At 39.6% G+C, this 24,981-nt stretch overlaps 1 protein-coding gene across 2 annotated transcripts; it reads right to left on the bottom strand.

Moving 5' to 3' along the window:
- LOC114469155 (von Willebrand factor A domain-containing protein 7-like) lies at positions 1 to 23,007 on the bottom strand. Of its 2 annotated transcripts, none has more exons than XM_028456376.1 (18): positions 22,859 to 23,007; positions 21,437 to 21,659; positions 21,038 to 21,242; positions 19,596 to 19,681; positions 19,408 to 19,501; positions 18,847 to 18,975; positions 18,523 to 18,709; positions 15,505 to 15,674; positions 11,336 to 11,448; positions 11,082 to 11,198; positions 10,033 to 10,236; positions 9,812 to 9,947; positions 8,114 to 8,266; positions 7,931 to 8,023; positions 5,532 to 5,641; positions 3,661 to 3,825; positions 2,469 to 2,792; positions 1 to 1,493 (listed from the first exon to the last, which is right to left on the bottom strand). In XM_028456376.1, exons 2-18 carry the CDS (start codon positions 21,638 to 21,640, stop codon positions 1,038 to 1,040), a joined length of 2,946 nt encoding a protein of 981 aa, XP_028312177.1. In that variant the 5' UTR covers positions 21,641 to 21,659; positions 22,859 to 23,007; the 3' UTR covers positions 1 to 1,037. The 2 variants fall into 2 exon arrangements, with proteins under 2 accessions (XP_028312177.1, XP_028312186.1); XM_028456385.1 differs by having other exon boundaries at positions 21,437 to 21,654.
- Between the last annotated feature and the right edge of the window lie 1,974 nt (positions 23,008 to 24,981).

The following is a 24,981-nucleotide window of genomic DNA, read 5'->3' as shown; positions in this document are numbered from 1 at the left end:
GTTTGTGTGATATTTGGATATCTAATGGTAAACTACAAGAGCTTCATGTTTTAAGATCACTACACAGTGACCCAAAGATGGGGGCGGAGTTATTTTGCTGTGTTTGATAAAAGGATCTTGTAACCATGTTACCCACCTCAAAACGATGGCAAAGGGGTGTAATTTGTGTCAATGATGTTAAAAAGTTATTGATACTAGAAGTCTGAATCTGTGATTATCGTGCCAACTTTACTAAACAGTGTTACGGTCCAAATAGTATCCAGATAAACTGGTGACTGACTATCGACTCTGAGGCTGGTGTAAGGAATAGATGTGAGAACTTTTTTTTGACACATTTGACATATTTGCAAAAACAATTCCAGCTTTTTTGAGGGCAGTAGAATATTTATTTTTGCACGTTAAAATACCATTAGCCACTAACAGCAGCTGTGAACACATGGAAGTTGATCACAAGAAACGAGGAGCACCAGTAGATTCATTACACCACCTCTGGCTCCTATATTCACATATCATGTGCATGTTTTACGTAACAGCCATTTTTTTGTTTTGATTTATTTATGCATTGACGTTTCAATTCAGTTCATTAGTAATGTGACTTATGCGTTGCTCCTTTTTTGTCCAGGAGTAAAAGTCCTTCCCCGTCCATGGGTCCCCTCTTAATTTTAAAACAGAAAAAACGCTGCTTGTTTGGTTTTTGATTTTTCTGTATTTCTGTTTTGGTTTTAAGTCAGTAAAACAAAATAACCACACCGTTTATTTGTTATTTTGATTTGGTTTTCAAACAATAACCAAAGAACGAAGCGTACACAGATTTAGACATGGCAGTGATATCACTTCAGGCACTTTTTTTCAACGTAATGCAACACATGTAGATGTTGTTTCTATACAGTTATACACCAAAGTATTAAAAGACTGATAATATGGCCTAAAGCAAGAATTAATTTTCCATCATGGATACCTGTTTACAATCGCAGTAAACTTCATTCATGTGCTACATACTGTATCTATTTACAGTACATAGTAACGTGTCATTTGATTTAATGAGTATACTTTAAAAGGACTGAAATAAAAACCCCCATCCACACCACTAGTGGGTGTGATATGCTCAGGCCATGTCCACCGGTAGATGTGGTGTTATTTGCAGCCGTAGTACTAATCACAGGGGTTGCAGTGGTTACTGCTCTCACTTGTCCCACGCATGAGCCAACGTTTCCCACTTTGTCCACGGCGATGAGTTGAACGCTCTGTGAGCAGCAGGATGAGCTGTAGGTAACCACTGTAATGTTCTCGCCAGCCGTACCAACTGCTGTGCTGGTATTCAGGGTACCATTGCCTTGGCGGAGCGTGATTCTCTCAATGCCAGTACCATTTATGCCATCAGTAAAATTAGCTAAAAATTCCCATTTGGAGGAAGAGCAGAGAAAGGAAGAGGAGGAGGAACAGTTGCCTGAGGTGTTCACTTCCTGACACGTTGGACCACTAACATCAGTTACCTGGAGGACAAGAGGAAATTAAGATAAATCACAGGCGATTTATTGAAAACAATACAAAAAATATTACATAAAAGTAATCCACAAAAGGTATTAATGACCAAACAATCAATACAATGAATAAATAACAATGTAATGATTTAATGCTTATTAGGATGAAAAGTGGCCAAAAAAAATCTACGAAAGGGCAAAAAATGGATAAAAGTGTCAAAATAAACTTGCAGTTGACAAAAAATAAGAAAATAGGACATTTATTGGCAAACGGTAGCTAAAGTCTGAAAAAAGTTTTGAAAAATTGGACAAAGGAAGTTGCAAAATGGCCAAAAGAAAAAGGTTAAAAGGGTTAAAAAGTTTCCCCATTTTAAGGTTTTCTTGGGAAATAATAATTCAAATAAAGATATAAAGAACCACATGTTGAGCATCGCTGACTTAATAATGGCTTTGACCATGTTAATCACTGGAAACTGTTTCTTGAGGCATGAGGTGCCACATTATATATTGAGAATCTTAACCACATAAGAAAATTCATTGTAGCCTACAATGACTGTTGAAAGATTTGAATGAAAAGGCCAAGATGGGAAAGTTTGAGTCATGTTTGATCCACAGATTCATTTGTTGCCTTGAGACAGAAAGAACATCATCATCATGAGCCTGACTAAGGTTAAACTCAGTGCCATATGGTAACAATCTGAACTGTGGAGACTGTTTGTTGTAAATTATAGTCCATGTCTTTTATTTATTTTTTTTAAATCTGTTAGGGTTTCTTAAATCTGTTAAATTGATGATGATAAGTTTGTGTATATCACAATTGTTAAATATGGAAATCGGAAAAAGTGTTTGACAATATCGGAAAAAGGCTAAAATGTCTAGAATATTCCTTTTCTGGATGAATTGCAGTTCATTTAGTAAAAAAAAGAAAACCTTACACAGTTACAACTCCACATTTTCCATTTTAAAACCTCCTGTAAAGATTCTTACCTTTAGAGCCACAGAGAACCTGAGGATGGTGTAGTTGATGTCATTGTCTGCAGTGTTTTCTGCCTCTATGGTCAGGGTCACGTCTGTCCCTGACAAAGCAGATGATGGAACTGATAAAGATATGGAGCCATTGGCTTTGCCCCCATCACCTGCTCCTATGATTAGATTAGTGGAAAAGCTGAGAGTATAGCTGCGATCATTGGTGGCGCGTATGGTGAACGTTCCAGTTGCAGAGTCGTTGACGACTCCGCCGGAGGCTGTGGCTACTGTGAACGGGATAGTGACAGTAGAGTCCGGCTCAATGTTGGTGTTGTTCACTTGGGCCTGAAGTCAAACGGATGGATGAATTTAAGAAAATAAAAACATATACAGTTGTTAGGAACATTTTCTTTGACAAAAAATGCTTAATTTTGGATGGAAATGTAGAGCTGCAACAGTGGAAAATATATTATGGATTACTATATTGTATGAACACTATAATGATGTTGTGTAAACAAATGTACTTATATTGTTCCCACAATATGAGAATATTGTATATATTATTGTGCCATTTCTTTAATCCCAAAAACGCTTTCCAGTCTCTGCAGCAGTAGATAATGATCCACTGTATCGAAGGCTGCACTGAGATCTAAGAGTACCAGCACTGAGACCATGTTTGTTATATTGTTCGTACATTATAAGATCATGTTTGTACAATATACTGTTATGTTTGTACAATATACTATATTGTTTGTAAAATATAAGTATATTGTTCGTACAATATAAGTATAATGTTTGTACAATATAAATATAATGTTTGTACAATATAATTATATTGTTCATACAATATACTATATTAATTGTACAATTTACTATCATGTTTGTACAATAAACTATCATGTTTGCACAATATAATGTTATGTTTGTACAATATACTATATTGTTTGTAAAATACAAGTATATTGTTTGTACAATATAAGTATAATGTTTGTACAATATAAATATAATGTTTGTACAATATAATTATATTGTTCATACAATATACTATATTGTTTGTAAAATACAAGTATTTTGTTCATACAATATAATTGTAATGTTTGTACAATATACTATCATGTTTGTACAACATAGTTATATCCAAAATATATGTTCCCCTGTGGCAGCTCAACGCTTCCGTAATTTTGGACTAATACATGAGTGTGGTACTTCTCACTGTCACTAAAATGCTGGAAGTCTTAATCTGTGTGGACGCTTGTCTCAGGAGGCTGGTACGTGTAGACCTGGAGGTGGAGTTGCTGTACTCTCCTTTCAGCAGAAGCACAAATTCACCCGAGGGCACTTCACGAAATGTCACCAGGTAATCACCGCTGCCCATCCACTGAGTACACAAGAACAAAAGCAACATTATCCTTTGGTATGAATATGATGTAAAGCCCTGGTTCCCACCACTGCCTACAAACTAGCTGTGATCTAGGTTGTAAAGTAAAAGCTTGATACAAAAACCAAATTAAGACCCAGTGTTTATGTTTCCTATATTAAAGAGGTTTGCATGAATTACTAAATCATTCTGTAAAAATTGTGAATAATAATTTAACACTAAATTGGGAAACCATGTCACAGTTGGTTCTACAGTATGTACAGTTCTACACATAAGTGGTTAATTATTAAAATGTATTTCTTATCAAGCTTTCGCACATTTAACCAAAAAGAAAAAAAAAAATGAAATCTCGGGGTATGCTGACACAAAAAAGGCCCAGATGTCCACACCAAAACATTCAAACCTATATTTTCATTGATTAGGAAGCCTAACAAGGTAATTGATCGATAGGAAATAAATTAAATGATAGATATTTGTTTTGAGTGTATTTTACAGCTGATTTAGGACTCGTTATCATAAAAGATGCTAACAGAAAGCTAACACAAGAGGAATGTTAACTTTTATTAGGTTATTTATTTCAGGCTCAGTAATTGTGATTCATTGTTATTGAACTTTAGTAATTAAGAACTTAATTGTAATTTAACTTCTGAAGATAAATTTTTTTTATTGTAGTTTAATTGTAATTGGAAAAAATACTGGTTACTGTAATCATATTTGAATTGGTGATGGGTAATTGAAAACGTAGATGTAACTGAAAAATGTTATTGACCCTAACCGTGACTGCAGTGGTTCCCAACCTTTTTTGGACTGTGACCCCGTTTCATAGAGAGAGAGAGAGAGATAGAGAGTGAGTGAAATTAACAAATAAAGTGTCAGGCGTGATACGTCTAAAAAAATATATATTCAGGAGTACTAAATCATTTTCAACCTTGGGGTCGGGACACCATGCTGAGTCACCTGGAGTTTAAATGGGGGTCGCCTGAAATTTCTGAATAATAAAAATAGATTCTTGACATTTTTTAATTATTTATTTATTTTTTTTAAATTAAAACAACACAATCTTAAACAACTGTATTTTTATACTTTCACTTTGTAACATATAAATCTAGTTCAACTAAAATGCAGTAAAAAAAATATCTGAGCTCAAACATGATCAAAAATGAATTTTAGAAAAATTCTTGATATCAAAATGGGGTCACGATCGTATAAAGGTTGGGAACCACTGCACTAAATACTGTTTCATTCTACTTATTTACAAAATTAAATTTTTTTAATGTGTGTTGTCACTAATTGATTCCATCATCATGCTCTATAGTTGGTTTTAAATAGTTTTTTCAACCATCAATTCAATGCTGGGTAATATAGTGCTCCAAGTGGGAGTAGACTTTGGCGGGTCAGCACATAGGTTTTTCTTAAGCCCTTTGGGTTTCATTCCCTCCTTGTACCTTTAATGTTGTTGTTGTTTTTTTTTTTTTTTTTTTTTTTTTTAATGTCTGCTAAATAAATAAAGGAAAAATTAAGCAAAATGTTGTAGTCGGACAAAGGGGGTACTTGGATTCAGAAATAAGAGAAAGGGGGTAAAAAGGTTTCTGCTCCAAAGGGCCGGATTGGGCCCCCAGGCTTTGAGGCATGGAGTTCATAACTATTACCTCCTAGTCATGCATATAAAACACAGACTAATTACACAGTTTAAAATTGTAACATGCCTGGATGGATCCATTAACTTGGGTTGGTCCTGAGTCGTCCAACAGAGAGACGTCCGTCACCGTGACCGTGTTACTTCCTGTCATGGTAACCATCAGAGTGGCATTACCACCTGAAAGTTGTAACACAACAGAAAGTGAATGAAGATGAGTGTCACAACAATTGATTCATCCTGCAAAGCTGAGTGTGCATCTCTTTGACCCATGCACGACTCAATTGTTTCCCTTAGAAATGTAATCATCAGGTCAGTAGCCTGAGCAACTGTCCATTTATACCTGTGTCACTGTTCATGTCCCGCTTCTAAAGTGCAAATTCACTCTAAAACAATAAATACTAATAAAAAGAAATTAAATTAGAGATTAAGATAGGAAGGAACAAAACTAAACAAAGATGAGAACACAAAAGTCCGAATATAAATGTGTTCGATTCAACCATTATCTTAATATAAAATCATTCACATGTAAATATATTGTATGATTTATTTTCAAAATCCAGTTATACTTTCGTCTGCCAGACAACCCCTTGATTTACTGTTGTTAACTACAACCAACATTACAATGGGAAATGTATGTTAAACAAGCAACATGGATATTAAATCAGTCACAGAAACAGAGAAGAAGGACATAGACAAGGCATGGTGGTCAGGGGGCCCTTGGTCTGATTTTGTGCGGCCCCCGATGTGATTCTCTAAGAAGTTCATTTGACACATGTGTAGTGAGGTGAGTTGTACATTTTCCAGTGTCCTTGAATGCACCATTGCTTCCTGTGCCACTCCCTGCCCCTCTGTGGGCCTTAATTAGGTCATCTAGACCACCTGTGCACCCCTTTGGTTTGGCCATGCTTGAACGTTGGCTTGGTTTGGTGCAGCATGGATGTAAGTAACTATTTCTTTTATTTGAATGTTTGTTTTATTATGACAAACATTAATGTTGGTCACTGTTTTAGGCCTGTGTCAAATTCTGTTTAAGAGACTACCCTGAGATACTTGTGGTGCCGGAACAGAGTGAGCCAGCTAACTATATCTAAGCTAACATAATGTAGCGGTCAATGTTCACTGTTAATGCCAATTCAGTTATTTCTGTTACGCTTTGCCACTGCTGTCATGTTATGCTCTTTAGTTTAGTGTTTGATTTTGGTTTTTCCTACTTATCCATTAAGCATCAACATTAGTTTTGTACAACATATTTTTGATGTGTGTTACTAATTTAGTTTGCTGTGTTTTGGATTTGGTTTTGTAACCCTTTCATTATTTGGATACGCCAGTATTTGTGTTGTGGTTTTAAAAAGCAATTAGAAACAATAATGATGAAATTTTAAATTGTGAAGACTTGGGGAAAAAAAAAGATTGTTATGATTCCAAAAACACACTTAATGACATAAAAGGTTCACACAGCTCTTTGCTCTTTTTGGTATTAATGCTCATTAATACGGCAAATGGTAATTATTCTAAATACTAATGTGGCTCTCGGATCAGACTCACATGGTTTTTGTGGCCCTCGCTGTGATACGTTTATACAGGAGTAATGTCGCCCTCTAGCGGTGCTTGAGTGTCCAGGCTCTGATTACTAATCAGATCTACCTCAATACAGTACTGAAATACCTAATCCACACAAATATACTACAATTTTAGATAATAGAAACTAATATTTCAACTCACTTCATTTATTGTTTATTTAACAGGGACATTGTACAATTGTCAATCACACAAGAGTTAACAAATAGCTAATTTACAGCAGTACCTGGGTGGGTAAACTAGAAAATACAAGGTAATATAAACCGTTTCGAGATTTGCGCCAACCACAATGTGTGTAAAAAAATATTAGTAACATAATTGATCATGTTGACTACAAAAATTAGCATCAACTTACCATTTAATGTTGTAAATTCATGATAAAATCGGCCTGGCGGCCACTTTCTGCTTCCTTTTTGCTGCAGTAACATACATGAACTGCTGAGTGAAGTGTTACGTCACCGTTTACATTGTAAAGACGAATTGCGCAACAGAAGAAGAACCAACCTAAAGTCTGAAAAGTTTGGCACCATTTTACTGAAAACATACTACACACCTGAGGTAGAACTAACATCTGTGATATGAAACTAACATTGATATCTTATACTCAATATTTATTTATAAAAATTATAATTAATTTTTTTTTCAAATGAACTTGAAAACTGTAAAAAAAACTTTTTTGACTACACACCCACCTCCGCAAACTCTGCGTATGAATCAAACTTATTTGTTCCAACCAGTTGTGCTGATTTATATAATTTAGTATTATACATATTCCTGAGCTCTATGTTTTAAGTTAAACACTAGGGAGGGATACATATCGAGGCAATTAATGACATGTGAGTCCATTTGACAAATGTAATTTTCAGTTAAATGTGAATATGGTCTGACCTGAGAGAGGACGGCTCTCCTTTAGGCTGAAGTCTCCATGGGCTCCCCCGTGTTCCTCCACAATGTTATAAATGAAGTCCACTGAACTTTGACCTGAAGCATCAGAATTCATGTTATACTGTGGACATAATCTGCCAGAATATTGTAATCATGTTGACTTTAAATATGGTTCATACAACTGACCTGTGATCTTAACCGAGTAGGGACTATCAGAGGTAACACTAAATTGCCATATTCCTGTTTCATTATCAGTTCTGATGCTCAGTCGTCGTAGATTTCCTGCCGTGGTGATTGATGCCAAAGGACCACTGGTCTCCTTGGAGGCCTGGGACACACCTGGTTTAGAAAAACATCATGATATAGATACTGATCTCTGGTTATGATGGAGCATGAAGTATTAACCCTCCTATTATCCTTGGGGTTGAATTCATTTTTTGGCTTTGTATTTTATGACTTTTCTGAGTTTGATGGGTACAATTGATTTAGCATAAAATTATTATGATGACAAATTTTCAATGTGCTGAACAAATTGCATGCATTGGTATTCCTCGAGGATCAATTTGACCCAAAGCTGTTTTAGCTGTGTAAAACTTGATCTGATGGTGGCGCTGCAGGAAAGGTAGTCACCACCACAACCAATAGGTTTTATACTCTTGTGTCATTAAAGGGGCAATGTTATGAAAATTTCACTTTGTAATGGTTTTGCTACAGTGATATACATTCCTTTAGCCTCATTCAGAGGGCTAAAGTTGAAAAAGTTCAGTTTCCTCCCTCCCTTGTTATTCCACACTTTGTAAAAAGTCAGCTCCAAACAATTTTTCTCGCTATTTGACGTCACCTAGCGGAACTCCTCCTCCTGACAATCCTGGCTCCTCCTACCCTATAGAAATGTGAGCTCCTCCTTCTCAAACTACCTCACAGCTAAAACAAACACTGCGGATAAATATAGAATATATAATATACTTAATTGTCATATGTAAAGCTACATACAAAATGTGTTCTCTGCATTTAACCCCTCCCTGAGGAGCAGTGGGCAGCCACGTGGTAGCAACCAGAGGAGTTCCATTTTTAGTTCCTGTTATATCATCTTGTATCTTCTTTGAGATGATCTGATGTGTTTGTGACCAAATGCGGCACAGCGGTTTGAGAAAATGGTAGACTATCGCTTTGAATGGACTGTTCCTGTAATAAGTAGTGGAGAGGAGGAGAAGAAAGTGACGTAGCAGCTCCGGTGAGAGTTTGAAGCAGCTGACTCAGCTGATTGACTCCACTGCTGCTGCCACACACACCCTGAAACAGGGTTTGTCAGACTCAAAATCACAATAGCTGCTTAAATAGCCATGTTTTATTGTAATGTGCTGTGTTTTGGCTGAAAACAATTACAAGTGTGTGGAAAGCAAAAGAAAATCACTAGTGATCAGCTGTTGTGTGGAGTCAGCGTCTACTGACACGCCGACTCATGAATATCCCTAAGTAGGCCCTGAAACAACCTGCTTTTAGAACTGCTCAGAAAATCACTTTTGAGAGGGCTTAAACTCTGGAAAACAGGCGAGTTTTGGAAAATAAACCTCAAATACTATGTTGTTGGGGTTCTTTGAACAAAGGGAGATGGTTGAAAAATAGCATAATACTGGACCTTTAATGTTGTCAGTAAATTTAAGTAGATTTGGAGAAAAAGTATTCTATACAAAATAATTCTAATTGAAACGTTTGGCCTGATGGCGGCACTATATATGTATTCAACAAATAAACACAAAAAAAAACTTTCTGAAAATCATTTTATAGAGGCAAATATCCCTGGGGTCAAATTGACCCCAAGGGTAAAATGTGTAATATTTGAGGATAATAAGGGTTAAATAATATGAATAGTGAATGCAGCACCTGTGGAGCTGGTGAATTTGAATGAGAGAGATGAGTCCCCTGTGACATATGCAGTCAGGTTTTGTGTCAAATCATCCACAGTGAATGTGAAATTGTTATTCCTTCCAGGATTCACCACCACCTGAAATATTGTCACCTTAAGTGAAGAAGGAAGTGAGGTCATGGCATTGCATAATATACAATTTCCAAAGAGTGATGTGCTTTCCTGAAGAATGTCTCACCACCGCACTGGCTAATGAGTCTTCTATAACGCTCGTAGCCATAGATAGGTCTGCCTTGGTCACCTCAATGGACTGACCCCCAGAGGCTTGGGCTAGATCACGATACAACTGAGCGTCTGATTGGCCCAGCGCTCGAGTTATCACACCCTGCGAGCTTCTGCGACGCCGATGGCTGGAGAGGACATCAGTCAACATGAAAGTCACCTAAAAGTAAGGAAAAAAGAGCAAAACACACATGCAGAGGTTATACTCAGGTCAGGGGTGTACAAGGAGAAAAAATCAGCCTTGGCATTTTATCTCCAGACCAGCCCACTACATTATCAGAGGACACCACGTAGAAGCCGTTATTAAGCCAGTGATGACCTTTGGCCATTTTGCAACTTCCTTTGTCCCATTTTTCAAAAAGCTCTGACACTTTTTTCAAATTTTTAGCTACCTTTTGCCAATAATATTTTTTTTTCCCTTTTTTTTGTCCGTATTTACAAATTATTTTTGACACTTTTTCCAATTTTTGTCCTTTCTTGATTTTTTTTTTTGGCCATGTTTCATCCAAAGAAGCTAACTTTTGCCCAATAAATACCACTTGTTTCCCTTTTCCCTACATTTTGCCTCTTTTTGTTCCACATTTTGGCCACTTTGGCCCTCATTAAAGCTTTGCCTTTGCCATTACATACCATCTGGTTCCTCTTGCCCATTTTTTGGCCACTCTTGACTGCTTTTGGCCCATTTTAGTCACCTGTTACCATGTCTGCCTCCACTCGCTCTTCAAAAAACCCCAAAACACCATAGCAGATCAGACCACTTCAGGTCGACGGCCCACCAGGACGATGCCCGGTATGGCAGATGGCTAGTCCACCCCTAACTCAGGTTTGTATTCACACATTTTTTACAAACATGAATGCTTTATTTGGCATCTACAAATTGATTTTTGGAGTATATTTGGTGGGTTCCTGTGACATAAGGCACAATTGTAACATTGTTTTTTATTCTGTGCTGCATTTTGTTATTTATTTATTTATTTTTTAAAAGTTAGTAGGAAAATTCATTACCTCTGACTTAGAGCTTTCGATGAGAGCTGTCACGGTGCTTTTCAGGTGAGCATCTTTAGCTGGAGCATCAGTGAAGACGAAGATTTCCGAGGAGGATGGCGCTGCAGTCAAGGCAAGCTGATTTCAAAGTAGCAAATAATTGAAAATTGTATTACTTCCAGGGCAATGCGTAGTCAAATTTGAGTCAAAAGCACCATAAATAATAAGAAATAATAATTCACGACTTGATTAGAAAACGAGGTGATTGCAAACACCTGCAGTCCAGACAAGCATAGTTCTGGGATGTCTCCTCCGCCACTTGCTGTTAACCTGTTGATGCTTTCTTTGAAAATGTCTGCGTTGGTTGTCAATGTAAGAGGCCCAACACCTACAAGGAGAAAACATTTTATTGGCCCCACATCGGCAAATGCAATAATCTGAACGATCTCATTTTAATTTGGTACAAAAGACCATAGCCATATATGAAAGACAAAAATCAAAGGCAGTTCACGTCGCCCGGATTGGCGCTACCGGGGCCCCACCTTGGAGCCAGGCCCGGGGTTGGGGCTCGAGTGCGAGCGCCTGGTGGCCGGGGCTTTGCCCACGGGCCCCGGCCGGGCAGAGCCCGAAAGGACGACGTGGGCCCGCCCTCCCGTAGGCCCACCACCCGCAGGAGGGATCATATGGGGCCGGTGCAGTGTGGATCGGGCAGTCGTCCAGGGCGGGGGCCTTGGCGATCTGATCCCCGGCTACAGAAGCTAGCGTTAGGGATGTGGAATGTCACCTCTCTGGCGGGGAAGGAGCCTGAGCTTGTGTGCGAGGTGGAGAAGTTCGGACTAGATATAGTCGGTCTCACCTCGACACATAACAAGGGCTCTGGAACCAGCCTTCTCGACAGGGGTTGGACTCTCTTCTACTCTGGAGTCGCCAATGGTGAGAGGCGCCGGGCCGGGGTGGCTATACTTCTTGCCCCCCAACTTAGTGCCTGTACGTTGGAGTTTACCCCGGTAGACGGGAGGGTAGCCTCCCTCCGCCTTCGGGTGGGGGGATGGATCATGACTGTTGTTTGTGCCTATGGGCCAAACAGCAGCTCAGAGTATCCACCCTTCTTGGATTCCTTAAAGGGAGTACTGGAGAGTGCTCCTTCTGGGGATTCCCTCGTTCTGCTGGGGGACTTCAATGCTCACGTTGGCAGCGACAGTGAGACCTGGAGGGGCGTGATTGGGAGGAACGGCACCCCTGATCGGAACCCGAGCGGTGTTTTGTTGTTGAACTTCTGTGCTCGCCACAGATTGTCCATAACAAACACCATGTTCAAGCATAAGGGTGTCCATATGTGCACTTGGCACCAGGACACCCTAGGCCGCAGTTCGATGATCGACTTCGTAGTCGATCATCGAACTTGTCATCGGACTTGCGGCCGTATGTCTTGGACACTCGGGTAAAGAGAGGGGCGGAGCTGTCAACTGATCACCACCTGGTGGTGAGTTGGCTCCGATGGCGGGGGAGGATGCTGGTTAGACCCGGCAGACCCAAACGTATAGTGAGGGTCTGCTGGGAACGCCTGGCAGAGTCTCCCGTCAGAAGGAGCTTCAACTCCCACCTCCGGGAAAACTTCAACCATGTCTCGGAGGAGGCGGGGGACATTGAGTCCGAGTGGGCCATGTTCCGTGCCTCTGTTGCTGAGGCGGCTGATCGGTGCTGTGGCCGCAAGGTAGTCGGTGCCTGTCGTGGCGGCAATACCCGAACCCGTTGGTGGACACCGGGGGTGAGGGATGCCGTCAAGCTGAAGAAGGAGTCCTACCGGGCCTTTTTGGCCTGTGGGACTCCGGAGGCAGCAGACAGGTACCGACGGGCCAAGCGGAGTGCAGCCACGGCGGTCGCCGAGGCAAAAGCCCGGACATGGGAGGAGTTTGGTGACGCCATGGAGAACGACTTCCGGACGGCTTCGAAGAGATTCTGGACCACTATCCGGCGTCTCGGGAGGGGGAAGCAGTGCACCGTCAACACTATGTATGGTGCGGATGGTGCGCTGCTGACCTCGACTCGAGACGTTGTGGATCGGTGGGGGGAATACTTCGAAGACCTCCTCAATCCCACCGACACGCCTTCCAATCAGGAAGCAGGGCCCAGGGACCCGAGAGTGGGATCTCCTATCTCTGGGGCTGAAGTTGCCGAGGTGGTTAAAAAGCTCCTCGGTGGCAGGGCTCCGGGGGTGGATGAGATCCGCCCGGAGTTCCTCAAGGCCCTGGATGTTGTGGGGCTGTCATGGCTGACACGACTCTGCAACATCGCGTGGACATCGGGGGCAGTGCCTCTGGATTGGCAGACCGGGGTGGTGGTCCCCCTTTTTAAGAAGGGGGACCGGAGGGTGTGTTCCAATTATAGAGGGATCACACTCCTCAGCCTCCCCGGTAAGGTCTATTCAGGGGTACTGGAGAGGAGGGTCCGCCGGATAGTTGAACCTCGGATTCAGGAGGAGCAATGTGGTTTTCGTCCTGGCCGTGGAACTGTGGACCAGCTCTACACCCTCAGCAGGGTCCTTGAGGGGTCATGGGAATTTGCCCAACCAGTCCACATGTGTTTTGTGGACCTGGAAAAGGCATTTGACCGTGTCCCTCGGGGATTCCTGTGGGGGGTCCTCCGGGAGTATGGGGTATCGAACCTCCTGATAGGAGCTGTTCGTTCCCTGTATGACCGGAGTCAGAGTCTGGTCCGCATTGCCGGCAGTAAGTCGAAATCGTTTCCGGTGAGGGTTGGACTCCGCCAGGGCTGCCCTTTGTCACCGATTCTGTTCATAACTTTTATGGACAGAATTTCTAGGCACAGTCAGGGCGTTGAGGGCGTCCGGTTCGGGGGCCTCAGTATTGCATCACTGCTTTTTGCAGATGATGTGGTCCTGTTGGCTCCAACATACCGTGACCTTCAACTCTCACTGGATCGGTTCGCAGCCGAGTGTGAAGCGGCCGGAATGAGAATCAGCACCTCCAAATCCGAGTCCATGGTTCTCGACCGGAAAAAGGTGGAGTGCCTTCTCCGGGTTGGAGATGAGGTTCTGCCCCAGGTGGAGGAGTTCAAGTACCTCGGGGTCTTGTTCACGAGTGAGGGAAGGATGGAGCGAGAGATCGACAGGCGGATTGGCGCGGCGTCTGCAGTGATGCAGAGTCTGCACCAGTCCGTCATTGTGAAAAGGGAGCTGAGCCAAAAAGCAAAGCTCTCGATTTACAGGTCGGTCTACGTTCCAACCCTCACCTATGGTCATGAACTTTGGGTCATGACCGAAAGAACAAGATCAAGGGTACAAGCGGCCGAAATGAGTTTCCTCCGTAGGGTGGCTGGGCTCTCCCTTAGAGATAGGGTGAGAAGCTCAGTCATTCGGGAGGGGCTCAAAGTAGAGTCGCTGCTCCTCTGCATCGAGAAGAGCCAGATGAGGTGGCTCAGGCACCTAATTAGGATGCCCCCTGAACGCCTCCCTAGTGAGGCGTTCAGGGCACGTCCCTCCGGAAGGAGGCCCCGGAGAAGACCCAGGACACGCAGGAGAGACTATGTCTCTCGGCTGGCCTGGGAATGTCTCGGGGTCCCCCCGGAAGAGCTGGAGGAAGTGGCCGGGGAGAGGGAAGTCTGGGCCTCCCTACTGAGGATGCTGCCCCCGCGACCCGGAAACGGCTAAGCGGGAGAAGATGGATGGATGGATGGAGACCTGAGGACAATCTGCCTACAGTTTAAAAGGAGTTTATGCTCCATTGTTGCATTTGCTTGCTTTTTTGATTGTTTTTATTTCATCAAGGTTAAAGCGTTTAGGTAGGTGCAGGGGTGGACTGCATGGCCATCTGGAATACCAGCATCGTCCCTGGTGCGCTGGTCCAGTCCGCTACGTTTTTTTCTTTGACAAGGGAGGCTGACATGGTAACAGGTGGCCAAAAAAGTTCCAAATGTGGCAAAAACATGGCAATAAAAATGTGTTAAGTGACTAAAATGGGCAAAAAGCAGTCAAGAGTGGCCAAAAAATGGGCAAATAAAGAGGAACCAAGTGGTATGTAATGGCAAAGGGCAGCTTAAGTGAGCCAAATGTGTCAAACAATAGTGAAAAAGGTCAATCGTGTAACAAAAAGAGCAAAATGAAGGAAAAAAAGGGAAAGAAGTCTGATTTATAGCTTATTTGGATGAAAAGACAAAGAATATAGATCAAAAAGCTAATTTTAAGGTTTTCTGGGGGAGTAATGATTAAAATGAAGACATAAAGAGCCACATGTTGAGCATAATTGACAACCTCTTTCACGTGGTGTCCGCTGATAATTTAGTGTGCTGGTCCGGACAGAAAATGCCAGAGCTGAATTTTTGTCCCAGTCCACCACTGGGTAGGTGCATTCTAATTGACTATGTACATTAAAATTGACTTTAAATTAATCAAAGTGATAATTGACAAAGTGTGAGAATCACAAACCTGGGTCATTGAAAGGTACCAGTATGTAAGCAGATGGTTCCTGCGGTGTTCCTCTTTTACTGTCAATTATCCCGAAAGACACCCTCTTTGCTTCGGCAATGTCATCACTCATGCTGCCCGTGGTGTCGATAACAAAGCATAGCACAGAGGACTGAGAGAGGCCCATCAGTCTGCAGAAAGAGAAGAAACAAGCCACTTTATCAGTCTACGCTTGGTACTTCCTTTCTGGAAAATCCTGTTAATTATTGATTCCAGCGAGATTAATTTTGTTGCCTCCGTGTACTGTGTCTATGGGAGAGCAGTGTGATAGTGGAGCCAGCGTCGATAGTGCTTCTCCTGGTTTTCCTAAAGTGCTCGGATCACGCCAAACAAGGTGTCACTGGAAAGGTCTGCTCCGCTCGAGTCCGAATATGTGCATCTCTTCCGGGTAGAGTCAGAACTGCGCTCGCTAGAGGTGAAACACACAATCACGGTCCAAAAAAAGTGCTTATTTTATGGAAAATGTGGTACCAGTGAATGCGTTTTATTCCCCCGAGTCCGAATATGTGGTTTGTTTTCCGCTCCAATTTGCATACAGGAAAGTGTTGAGGATGCCATTTCCTTTACTTGGAACTCTGTCTACAAGCATCTTGACAATAAGAAATCATACGCTAGAATGCTATTCAGCTTTTAACTCAATGGTCCCAACAAAGCTTATATTTAAACTCAAATACCTTGGACTTAATGATGCCATTTGTAAATTGATTTTTATTTTTTTAACTTGCTGACCACAAAGGGTCAAAGTCAATGGTTGTAGTTCTGATGAGCTGTGTACTAGCACTGGTTCCTCGCAGGGATGTGTTTTTAGCCCTCTGTTGTTTACCCTGTATACTCACGATCTTGCAGCTCATGAAAAGCAATGTGACAATTAAATATGCAGATGATACAACCATCATTGGGCTTATCAGCGCAAAAGATGATTCACTTTATCGTGAGGAGGTAGAAAAAGTAGTTCAATGGAGTAAAGAAAACAACTTGCTTTTGAACACATCAAAAACTGGTTAACTTGTTATTGACTTTTGTCACAATAGAAATCAGTTGCCTATTACTATCAATGATTGTTATGTGCAGATTGTTGAGAAATGTAAATTCTTGAGCGTGACTCTTTCTCATAACTTGAACTGGAGCTCTAATACCAGTAACATTGCTAAGAAAGCAAGACAGCGCCTGTTCTTTTTACGCAAGCTTTGTGACTTCACCCAAAATGCTAAGTTTCTTTTAAACTTCTTCTATTGTGTAATTGAGTGTTGTAACCAATTGTATTGCTGTGTGGTTTCATAATCTCACTCTGAAAGAAAAAAAATAATTCAAACAAAGTGGTTCGCTCAGCTAGAAGGACCATTGGCTGTACTTTACTGCTCCTTGAGGCCACACATAAAGCCAGACTCTTAAATCGAGCTTTACAAATAGTGAAGAACGCCTCAGGCCACCCTGCCAGGGCCGTCTTTGAAATGTTTCCTTCAGGGAAAAGGTATCGCTCCATCAAATGTTCTACTGCTCGCTTTTTGAACAGTTTCTTCCCACAAAATGTGATGACTCTAAACAAGGCACTTTAATTTTGTTTTTATTGTACAGAAATGACCCAATAGTATTTTATGTGGTTTTATGTGACTCTATCTAGTATTTTACATTATAGTATTTTTAGTGGCATTGATCGATTGATTGTTGGTTGTTTTTTTTTTTTTTTTTGTAAAATGTCATTTTAAATGTTGACTACACTTTGAGCTCTTTGCACATTTTTTTCCAATGTGGTTTTCATACTGCAAATAGCTAATGAACTGAACTGAACTCAATGACTCAAAGGTATTAGGTTTTTGCAACATTGGGGTTTGTTGACAATGGCCATGTAACTTGAACTTGCATTGTGGTATTGGGAATTCTGTACAAGAATGCAAAGATGCCACCAAAGCAGAAATGTCTCTTGGAAGATTTGGCAAAAGGCCAAATCATTGCTGACACAGAGAAGTAGAATCTATTCTTTTTCATGGTTTCGCCGCAACTTATATGAAATGCCACACCTTATCACGCTAAACTTTCAATACGAAGTTAGACTGCAATGTTCAGTCACATTTTTGATAGGACGTGTTCTACCGTGATTTCTTGTGTTTCTTTATCCGACAAGGAAGATAGTAGCTGGGTTTCCATTACCATTGGAAATTTGCAAAATCGAAATAGCGCAATAAAAACAAGTAATGGAAACACCTTCATTTCGATAAAACAGTCAAATATTGCTAAAAAGTTTTTACGCTCACATGAGGAATTTCAGACGATTTAATATTGAAGTGTATCGCGAAAGCACCATGGAAACACTTTTCCAACAAATACATGTCACAGAACGAGACATGGATGGTCACATGAGATGACGGACTTGATCACATGACCACTTCTCTCTGAGAAAACATGGCGTGGTACGTGTAAACAGAAGAGGAGACCGGGACACTTCTTAACACTATACTTTAAAATGATTACTGCCACATTAGATGTGAAACAACAAAGGAATACAGAGTTTTATAATGAGGTTTTGAGCGTTCGTTTTCCTGCAGCGAAGGCTCGCGGGATGAGATTTCACGGGAATTACGAGGCTCCTGCCCAAAACAACCTTCAATGATAACACGTTCAAAGCGCAATTATACTTTGTCGACATTTAGACATATCGGTTTTATTTTGCAATAATCTGTAATGGAAACACAGCTCGTGATTCGCTTGATGACACTTGTTTTGGTTTGGTTCATGGTATTCCCCATGATATTGTGTCGCTCCACAAGACATTAAATTTCCACCGTATTCAGGTGTTTCTGTGGGAAGCCACAGTCAACACCTGACAATGTTTTGGCACAACTTTCAATTCGTGAAAACGCAGAAATGTGTTGAGGTCACTTTGCCAGTGGTTTACGGGGCACACATATCCCAAACTTTTGGATGAAATACAGGTAAAGTTTTTAAAATGTTAGGGAGCTTTAAGGTAACTTCAGGTGATACCGCAAAAAAGGTACATCTCCAACAGCTATTCTGATATCTTCCAGGAGTTCCACAGTAGCATTTACAGCCACGTTAGCTGCATCTTTGTGAAGGAAGCCATGGCTGGACCCAACTTTATCCTTGCTGATTCCTCCTACAGGATCCCGTTCACTTGTCTTGTCAAAGGATCCACCATGACTGCATTTACCTAGAAAAGATATGAAATATTTTGAGGTGCATTACTTTGGATGAAAACTGCTAAACTCGACCTTCTTTGTTTAAAAAAAAATGGCATATATGAAATAGCTGTGAATTTTTTTCACAGCTAACATTTTCTGGAGATACCTGTTGGTTTTTCAGAGGAGAAGATGTTGAAGTAGCCTGACGTGAGAAGACCCTGCTGCAGGACGTCAGGCAGAATGTTGTTTTTACAGTTGTCTCCAGTACAATTTTTGCAGGTTTGAACATCCACTCCTATGGCAGATTTAATGACCAGGTTAAACATTTAATTATTGTTAAAAAGCGACTAAAAAAAAATAAATAAATACAATTAAAAGGTGAGTATATGTCATTTATGGTTTTTTTCCCTGACTAATGAATTGTGCCAAACTCAAAATTTAGATTTAAAAAAATATAAATTCTAGCTTTTATTTAAAAGGTAAAACAGGTTAAGCACAAAGTGCCTTGTTTATTTAAATTAAAGAATTTGTGTTGAAAGCATCAACATGACAGAGAGGGAGGGATAATATTCTTACATAACTTAGCAAAATAAGAACCTTTCAATCATAATAATCTCTGTATGTGTTTGTGTGTTCTGCACATAGCAGAAATGATTGACAGACGTATGCTTTGTTGTCAAAAATGTGTTGATCTTATACACACACAAAGAGGTTCAAAAATACACACCTGCTAGATTTGTCAGGGTTTGGTCAGGCTTGATGAGTGAATTGTATGGAGCATTGTTTCCCAACTCCACCCAGTTACTGTGGCTGTAGAAGTCCTTTATAAACATATTACCAACATCACTACATAGGTTGACATTTACCAATTTACCAACACGTTTCCATGACGACCACAATCAAATCATGTCTCACCTGTAGGGTGTGACAGACTTGACCCAGAGTCCATCGACCTGCAATGTAGTTCTCATCCTTCACACTGGCTTTCACGGCAGAAACACCTTTTAATCGCAATACAATAAACCTTTAACATTTAATTATTGATGCATTGGTTAGCATGAATTAGTATGCTAATACATTACATTTTTACCAGAGGTGAAAGTAACGGATTACGAGAATAAACTTGTGGAATACATTGGCACAGATGTGGCAAAGTGGGTTTCCGCCTAAACTTTTTTGTACAAAAACATGTTGGCCTACGGTTTATTATTATCAGCAAAACTGCTGCAGTTGATGTCCATACATTAGTTCAATTATTTCTTATTTTTATAGCCTTCCCAAATAAGAATTGGCTTCATATTTGATGTAAATCTTTTTTTGGGGCGGACTACAGATTTCTGTATTTAAAACATGATTTATTGTCACTCAGTGTCATATAATTCCAAAATTTCACATCTTCAGTAACCACTAAGGGTTCTACTTCCATCTGAACAAAAATAGGTCATGTAGAAGCTTAGTAGAATGTTATTTGTTATGGGTATGTGATTTTCAGAGAAAAGTGACTGGGTAATTTGTTACATTTCTAGACCAAACCATTACTGAGTAAATTATTACTTTTGGACATTGTGAAACTACAAAAAATGAAATGACCAGACAACAATCAAATGCATCACATTATAGCCAACCAATCAGATTAAATGTAATGCACGGTGCCAAAACAGCATTGAATGGAGGTTATTTTTTCAGTTTTACAGTTCATAAATGTCGCTATACTTAGACCGCACTAATTTTATATAATAATATGACATAATATTTTATTTTATAAAGAATTGTACATTTTGACAAACCTTTTATTTAATACAAATGCCTTTGTGGAAAATAAGTGTGCAAGATTTGGTCTCTTCCTTTTTAAGTTTATACATTAGATGTTTACCAAATTTATTACCAAAAATAAACGTGGGGGTGGAATAAACTTTTACTTTGAGTACTATTTAATTGAGCTACTTGTTACTTGTCCTTGAACATTTTATATAAGACTTACTTGTACTTGAGTACAATTTCAATCAAGTAACAGTACTTCTACTTGAATAGGATATATCAGTTCACTTTACACATCTGATTTTTGCATATGAATAGACTAGACAAAATCAACAAGAGACAGTTTATATTTTAAAAAAAAATTGTGCAAATACTAAAAGTAGAGAAATGTATAGATAAATATATTTTCACAGTTTTTATTTTATGTCTATGAAAGTGTAGCTGATACTTATGATTATGTCGACATGAACCAGCTTTTGGACATAGAAACACATATATTTCAGTATTTATTTATAAATGAATATGTTCATGCACTTTTCCCCCTCACTCATAAATCTATCAGACCAATCATGCTTTACTGCTGATTTTGTGAACGCTACCTGTTGTGATTACATCTCGTCCGCCCTTGAATGTCTCGTCATCGAAATGGTGCTCCTCACTCAGCGCGTAAACCACGTCCACAATTGCATTGCTGAAGAACATGGTAGCAATGGAGGTGTGGAAATTAACAGTGGAAAGGATGGATGAGGAATTATCTGATGAACAGGCCATTTGCACTTGTGAAACTGATAACGTATCATCAATCTGAAAACAAAAGACAAATAAACAAGTATTCATGTTAGGTCAGTAATCGATCATTTCTACAAAAATCAAAGATAAAAATGTTTGCTGTCGATATTAAATCTTATATTTTTGAGCAAATATACTCATGGTTATGTGACTTTGTATATTGTTGTTCAATCAATGGTGTAATCTAATGTCAAGGTTTTATAACTCACGGTAAGACTGAATTCTCGACCCTCTGAGGCAGCAATATCTCTGCAGACCTCAGCGGTCTTGCGAAGGATTGCTGTTTGTGTGATATGTCGGTGAGTCGTGGAATTCCCATCGGAGACGAAAAGGGGCTGGAAACTGTTCACGACACTTGGTCGAAGGAGGACGACCATGGCCACAAACAGCTGCACTGTGTATATTCTACACATAGCGTTTGATGGAGCTGCTCTGGAAGAAACAGAGTATGGTTGAGGTCAAAATAATGTCACCAGTGCTCAGAGGTGACAAGTCGTTACTGTATTTAAGTTGTTTTTTCTGGTATGTGTACTCAAGGGTGGACTGGGACAAAAATTCAGCCCTGTTTTTTTCTGTCCAGATCAGTCCACTACATTATCAGCGGACCCTACGTAGAGCATGTGGCTTTTTGTCTTAATTTTAATTATTTTATCCCCAGAAAACCTTAAAAGGGGGAAACTTTCTTACCTGTTTTTACATATTTCCTTTGGCCATTTTGCCACTTCCTTTGTCCCATTTGTGCCCCTTTTCAAAAAGTTCTGACACTTTTTTTAGACTTTAGATACCTTTTTCCAATAAATAACTTTTTTCCTATTTTTTGTCAATTTTTGTGCACATTCTTTTTGACGCTTTTATCCAGTTCTTTCTTGAACTTTCACCCAATAAATACCACTTGTTTCCTTTTTTCCCTACATTTTGCCTCTTTTTTGTTACAAATGTTTAACCTTTTTCACTTTTGTTTGGCACACTGTCATTAAAAACCATCTGGTTTTTCTTTATTTGCTAATTTTTTGCCCACTCTTGACTGCCCGACAGCTCACCAAGACGATGCTCGGTAGTCAGATGGCCAGTCCACCCCTGCCCATTACCACCTCAAGACCTTGACATTCAAATATCAAAATATCTTATATATTGAAGGTGGGACGATTTATCATGCAACAAGATATTGCAATAATAAAGCATTACAAGATATCTTGGTATCTTGAGAGGGGTGGTTAAATTAGTAGAAAAATCCACACGACCTACAACACACCAGATTGTTATGGTTTCTTTTCTTTTATTTTTTGTATTCATATTGAGTAAAGAGACCACACGTAGAGTGAGTATGTAAGTTAAAGTCAAATAAAAACATGGTTATTTTTTCAAACTGCAATTTATTTGGTCTTTTTCCAATCCAAGAATATTGTATCGTTATCATCAACCGAGCCAGTTATCGTCCGTCGTATCGTATCGTAAACTCAGTGTATTGTTCCAACTGTAATATGTATAAAAAAAAGTTCTTTGAATTCTAACGCATGCGTCAAAATTTAAATCCTGTTCTCAAGCACACCAAGTGATGTCTTAGTTACTGCACACCTGTCCGATATCATCATCCTTAATCAAATCAAAAATATAAAACAATTTGTTCTTACCTGGGTGTTCTCTGCTTTTATTGGCACCTTCTGAGTGCTACCTGACTTACGGTTGCGTAACAACTCTAACTTTACACTCTGCTAGATTGAATTGTGAGCCAGTGCAGTGTCTTATCTGAGAGCTAGTAGTGTGTGTGTGTGTGTGTGTGTGTATCCTGAAAGGCAGTGTGTGAGCCCTCATTCCCTCCTTTTATACTTGTGACTGTCTTGAGAAACAGAGCTGATGAATAGAATTCCAGATAAGAACTCCAATACAAAAAAACCTGTTTTGTTTTTTGTTTTGTTTTTCTTTTGCATCTCTTTGCACACAGACACAAGTAACAAACTTACTGTATATTACACACATTTATTAAAATAATAATGATATTTCATCCTTTACCTGCATTTATTAAGGCAAAACTGATGTTCTTCTTAATCCACTTTTAGTTTAGGATTGCGTGAAAGTGCTGCATATAAAGTTTGTGAGTTACATAAATTGTATTTCCTTTTGAATAGTTCTATTTCAAATGCAGACGACTCCATTATTATTATTTCAGAAACTTTGTTTTTTCATAATCTAGTTCAGGTGATATGAGTTCATTCAAATTTGAGTGGTGTTTGAGAGGCGATATCCTCTCCTTATTCAAAGCCACTCAACTGTGATTTAACTATTATAATCTTAACCAAACCATGCAAACACTTTTTTTAAAAAGGTGTAAAAAAACCAATTATCCATTTTATTTTTCCAAATTCACTGTTAAAATGTTTTCCTTTTTGTGTGTGCATTCTTTGTTTCAATGCCATGTGACTATTTCTTGAGTTTTTCTGTTTTTAATTGAGTTGTAACAGTTTTATCTATTTTAGAACTTTTACCAAATTTAAGGGTGTTGCCTTTCTCTTCCAGTGGCACTTTAGCAAGGTCAGGCATTGACGTTGGTTGAGATATAGGCTTAAAATCATTGCTCAAATTAATTTAAAAAGGTGTTTAGTAATGTGAAGGGCACTACTGTGAAAACCAGTAAATTCCTCCACACTAAAAATGCTGTTCTCTCCTTAATAGGCAGTGTTTTGTGCAATGGCAGAGAGTCATATTGGCCTTATTATCCAATGAAATTACTTCTGTTTATGTGTGGCTAATCATCTCTCCTATCTCCTTTCCTATCCCTATTTCCTTAACCCCCGAAGTGTTTAAGTGGCAGTCATGATAAGGAGCATTCCATTTCTCTAGAAGCTAAGGCAGGGAGGGTCAATGCTCCTTTATAGCCTCCTTTGGCCTAGGAAACGCTGATGCATCCTTTACCAAAGACCACATAATGCTGCCTCACGGAAACTTGCCAAGAATAAAAAGGGATGCGCAGATTATGTAAATAATCAATCAATGCAATTATATGCCCTAAACAACTTTAAATGATCTAAAACCCATATTTTATGATATGCAGCCATATTATCAGATTATAACCCACATAAAACAGAGCACTGTTTTTCAAAAAAAGGGATCAGAGACATTTTTAGCCACATTATATTTTATTCAATATATTTCATCACCTAGGGATGCTTTGTGCGGTTGTAAATGTGTATGCATACAAAGTTATGTAGGCCTATACTTGCATAAATGTAACAATATTTTAATGTCCTACTTATTTTGGATTAATGTTGATTTCTGAGTGGAAGGTGAGTGTGAGTAACCATTCTCAATGTGATGTTCTTTTAGTTTCACTTTTGTTCCTCATAGCCTGGTAGCCTCTTTTCCTTTGATTTACATTCAAACCTTGTGATATTTGAGATTATACTGGTGGCTAGAAGCACCAGGGAAAGTGTTCTAAGCGTACTTTTAGTAGTTTTTGTAAATTTGTAGTTTCTTCACCACGGCAGACGTCACTAACCTTCACCACTGTCTGATTATTACTTCACCTAGTGGAAGCGCGTCTGATTGTCAAAACAAGATGAGGGCCTTTACCTGACTCCATGAGGAAACCCTTTCCAACCTATACAGGAAGAATGGGCAATAAAAAACATGTTTCCATGGAGACCTAATATTGGATGTGACATATTCTCACATGCTGTTCTTTGATATCTTTCTGCACTAATGAGTTTGAGGTTATTCACCGGCGAGTTTGTGAAAATAAACCTCAAATATGATGTTT

Source organism: Gouania willdenowi, chromosome 1 (genome assembly GCF_900634775.1).
Source record: "Gouania willdenowi chromosome 1, fGouWil2.1, whole genome shotgun sequence".
NCBI classification, from domain to species: Eukaryota; Metazoa; Chordata; class Actinopteri; order Blenniiformes; family Gobiesocidae; genus Gouania; species Gouania willdenowi.
This window is presented reverse-complemented; position numbering and strand designations above follow the sequence as displayed.

Bases quoted from the DNA above. Each gene is read 5' to 3' on its own strand.
- LOC114469155 (XM_028456376.1), bottom strand. From the start codon at position 21,640: ATGTGTAGAATATACACAGTGCAGCTGTTTGTGGCCATGGTCGTCCTC. The intron at 18,976-19,407 runs GTGTGTATTTTT...AATCTGCCATAG, and splicing joins AACCCTGACAAATCTAGCAG to GAGTGGATGTTCAAACCTGC. The intron at 11,449-15,504 runs GTTTGTGATTCT...TTCTCCTTGTAG, and splicing joins GGTACCTTTCAATGACCCAG to GTGTTGGGCCTCTTACATTG.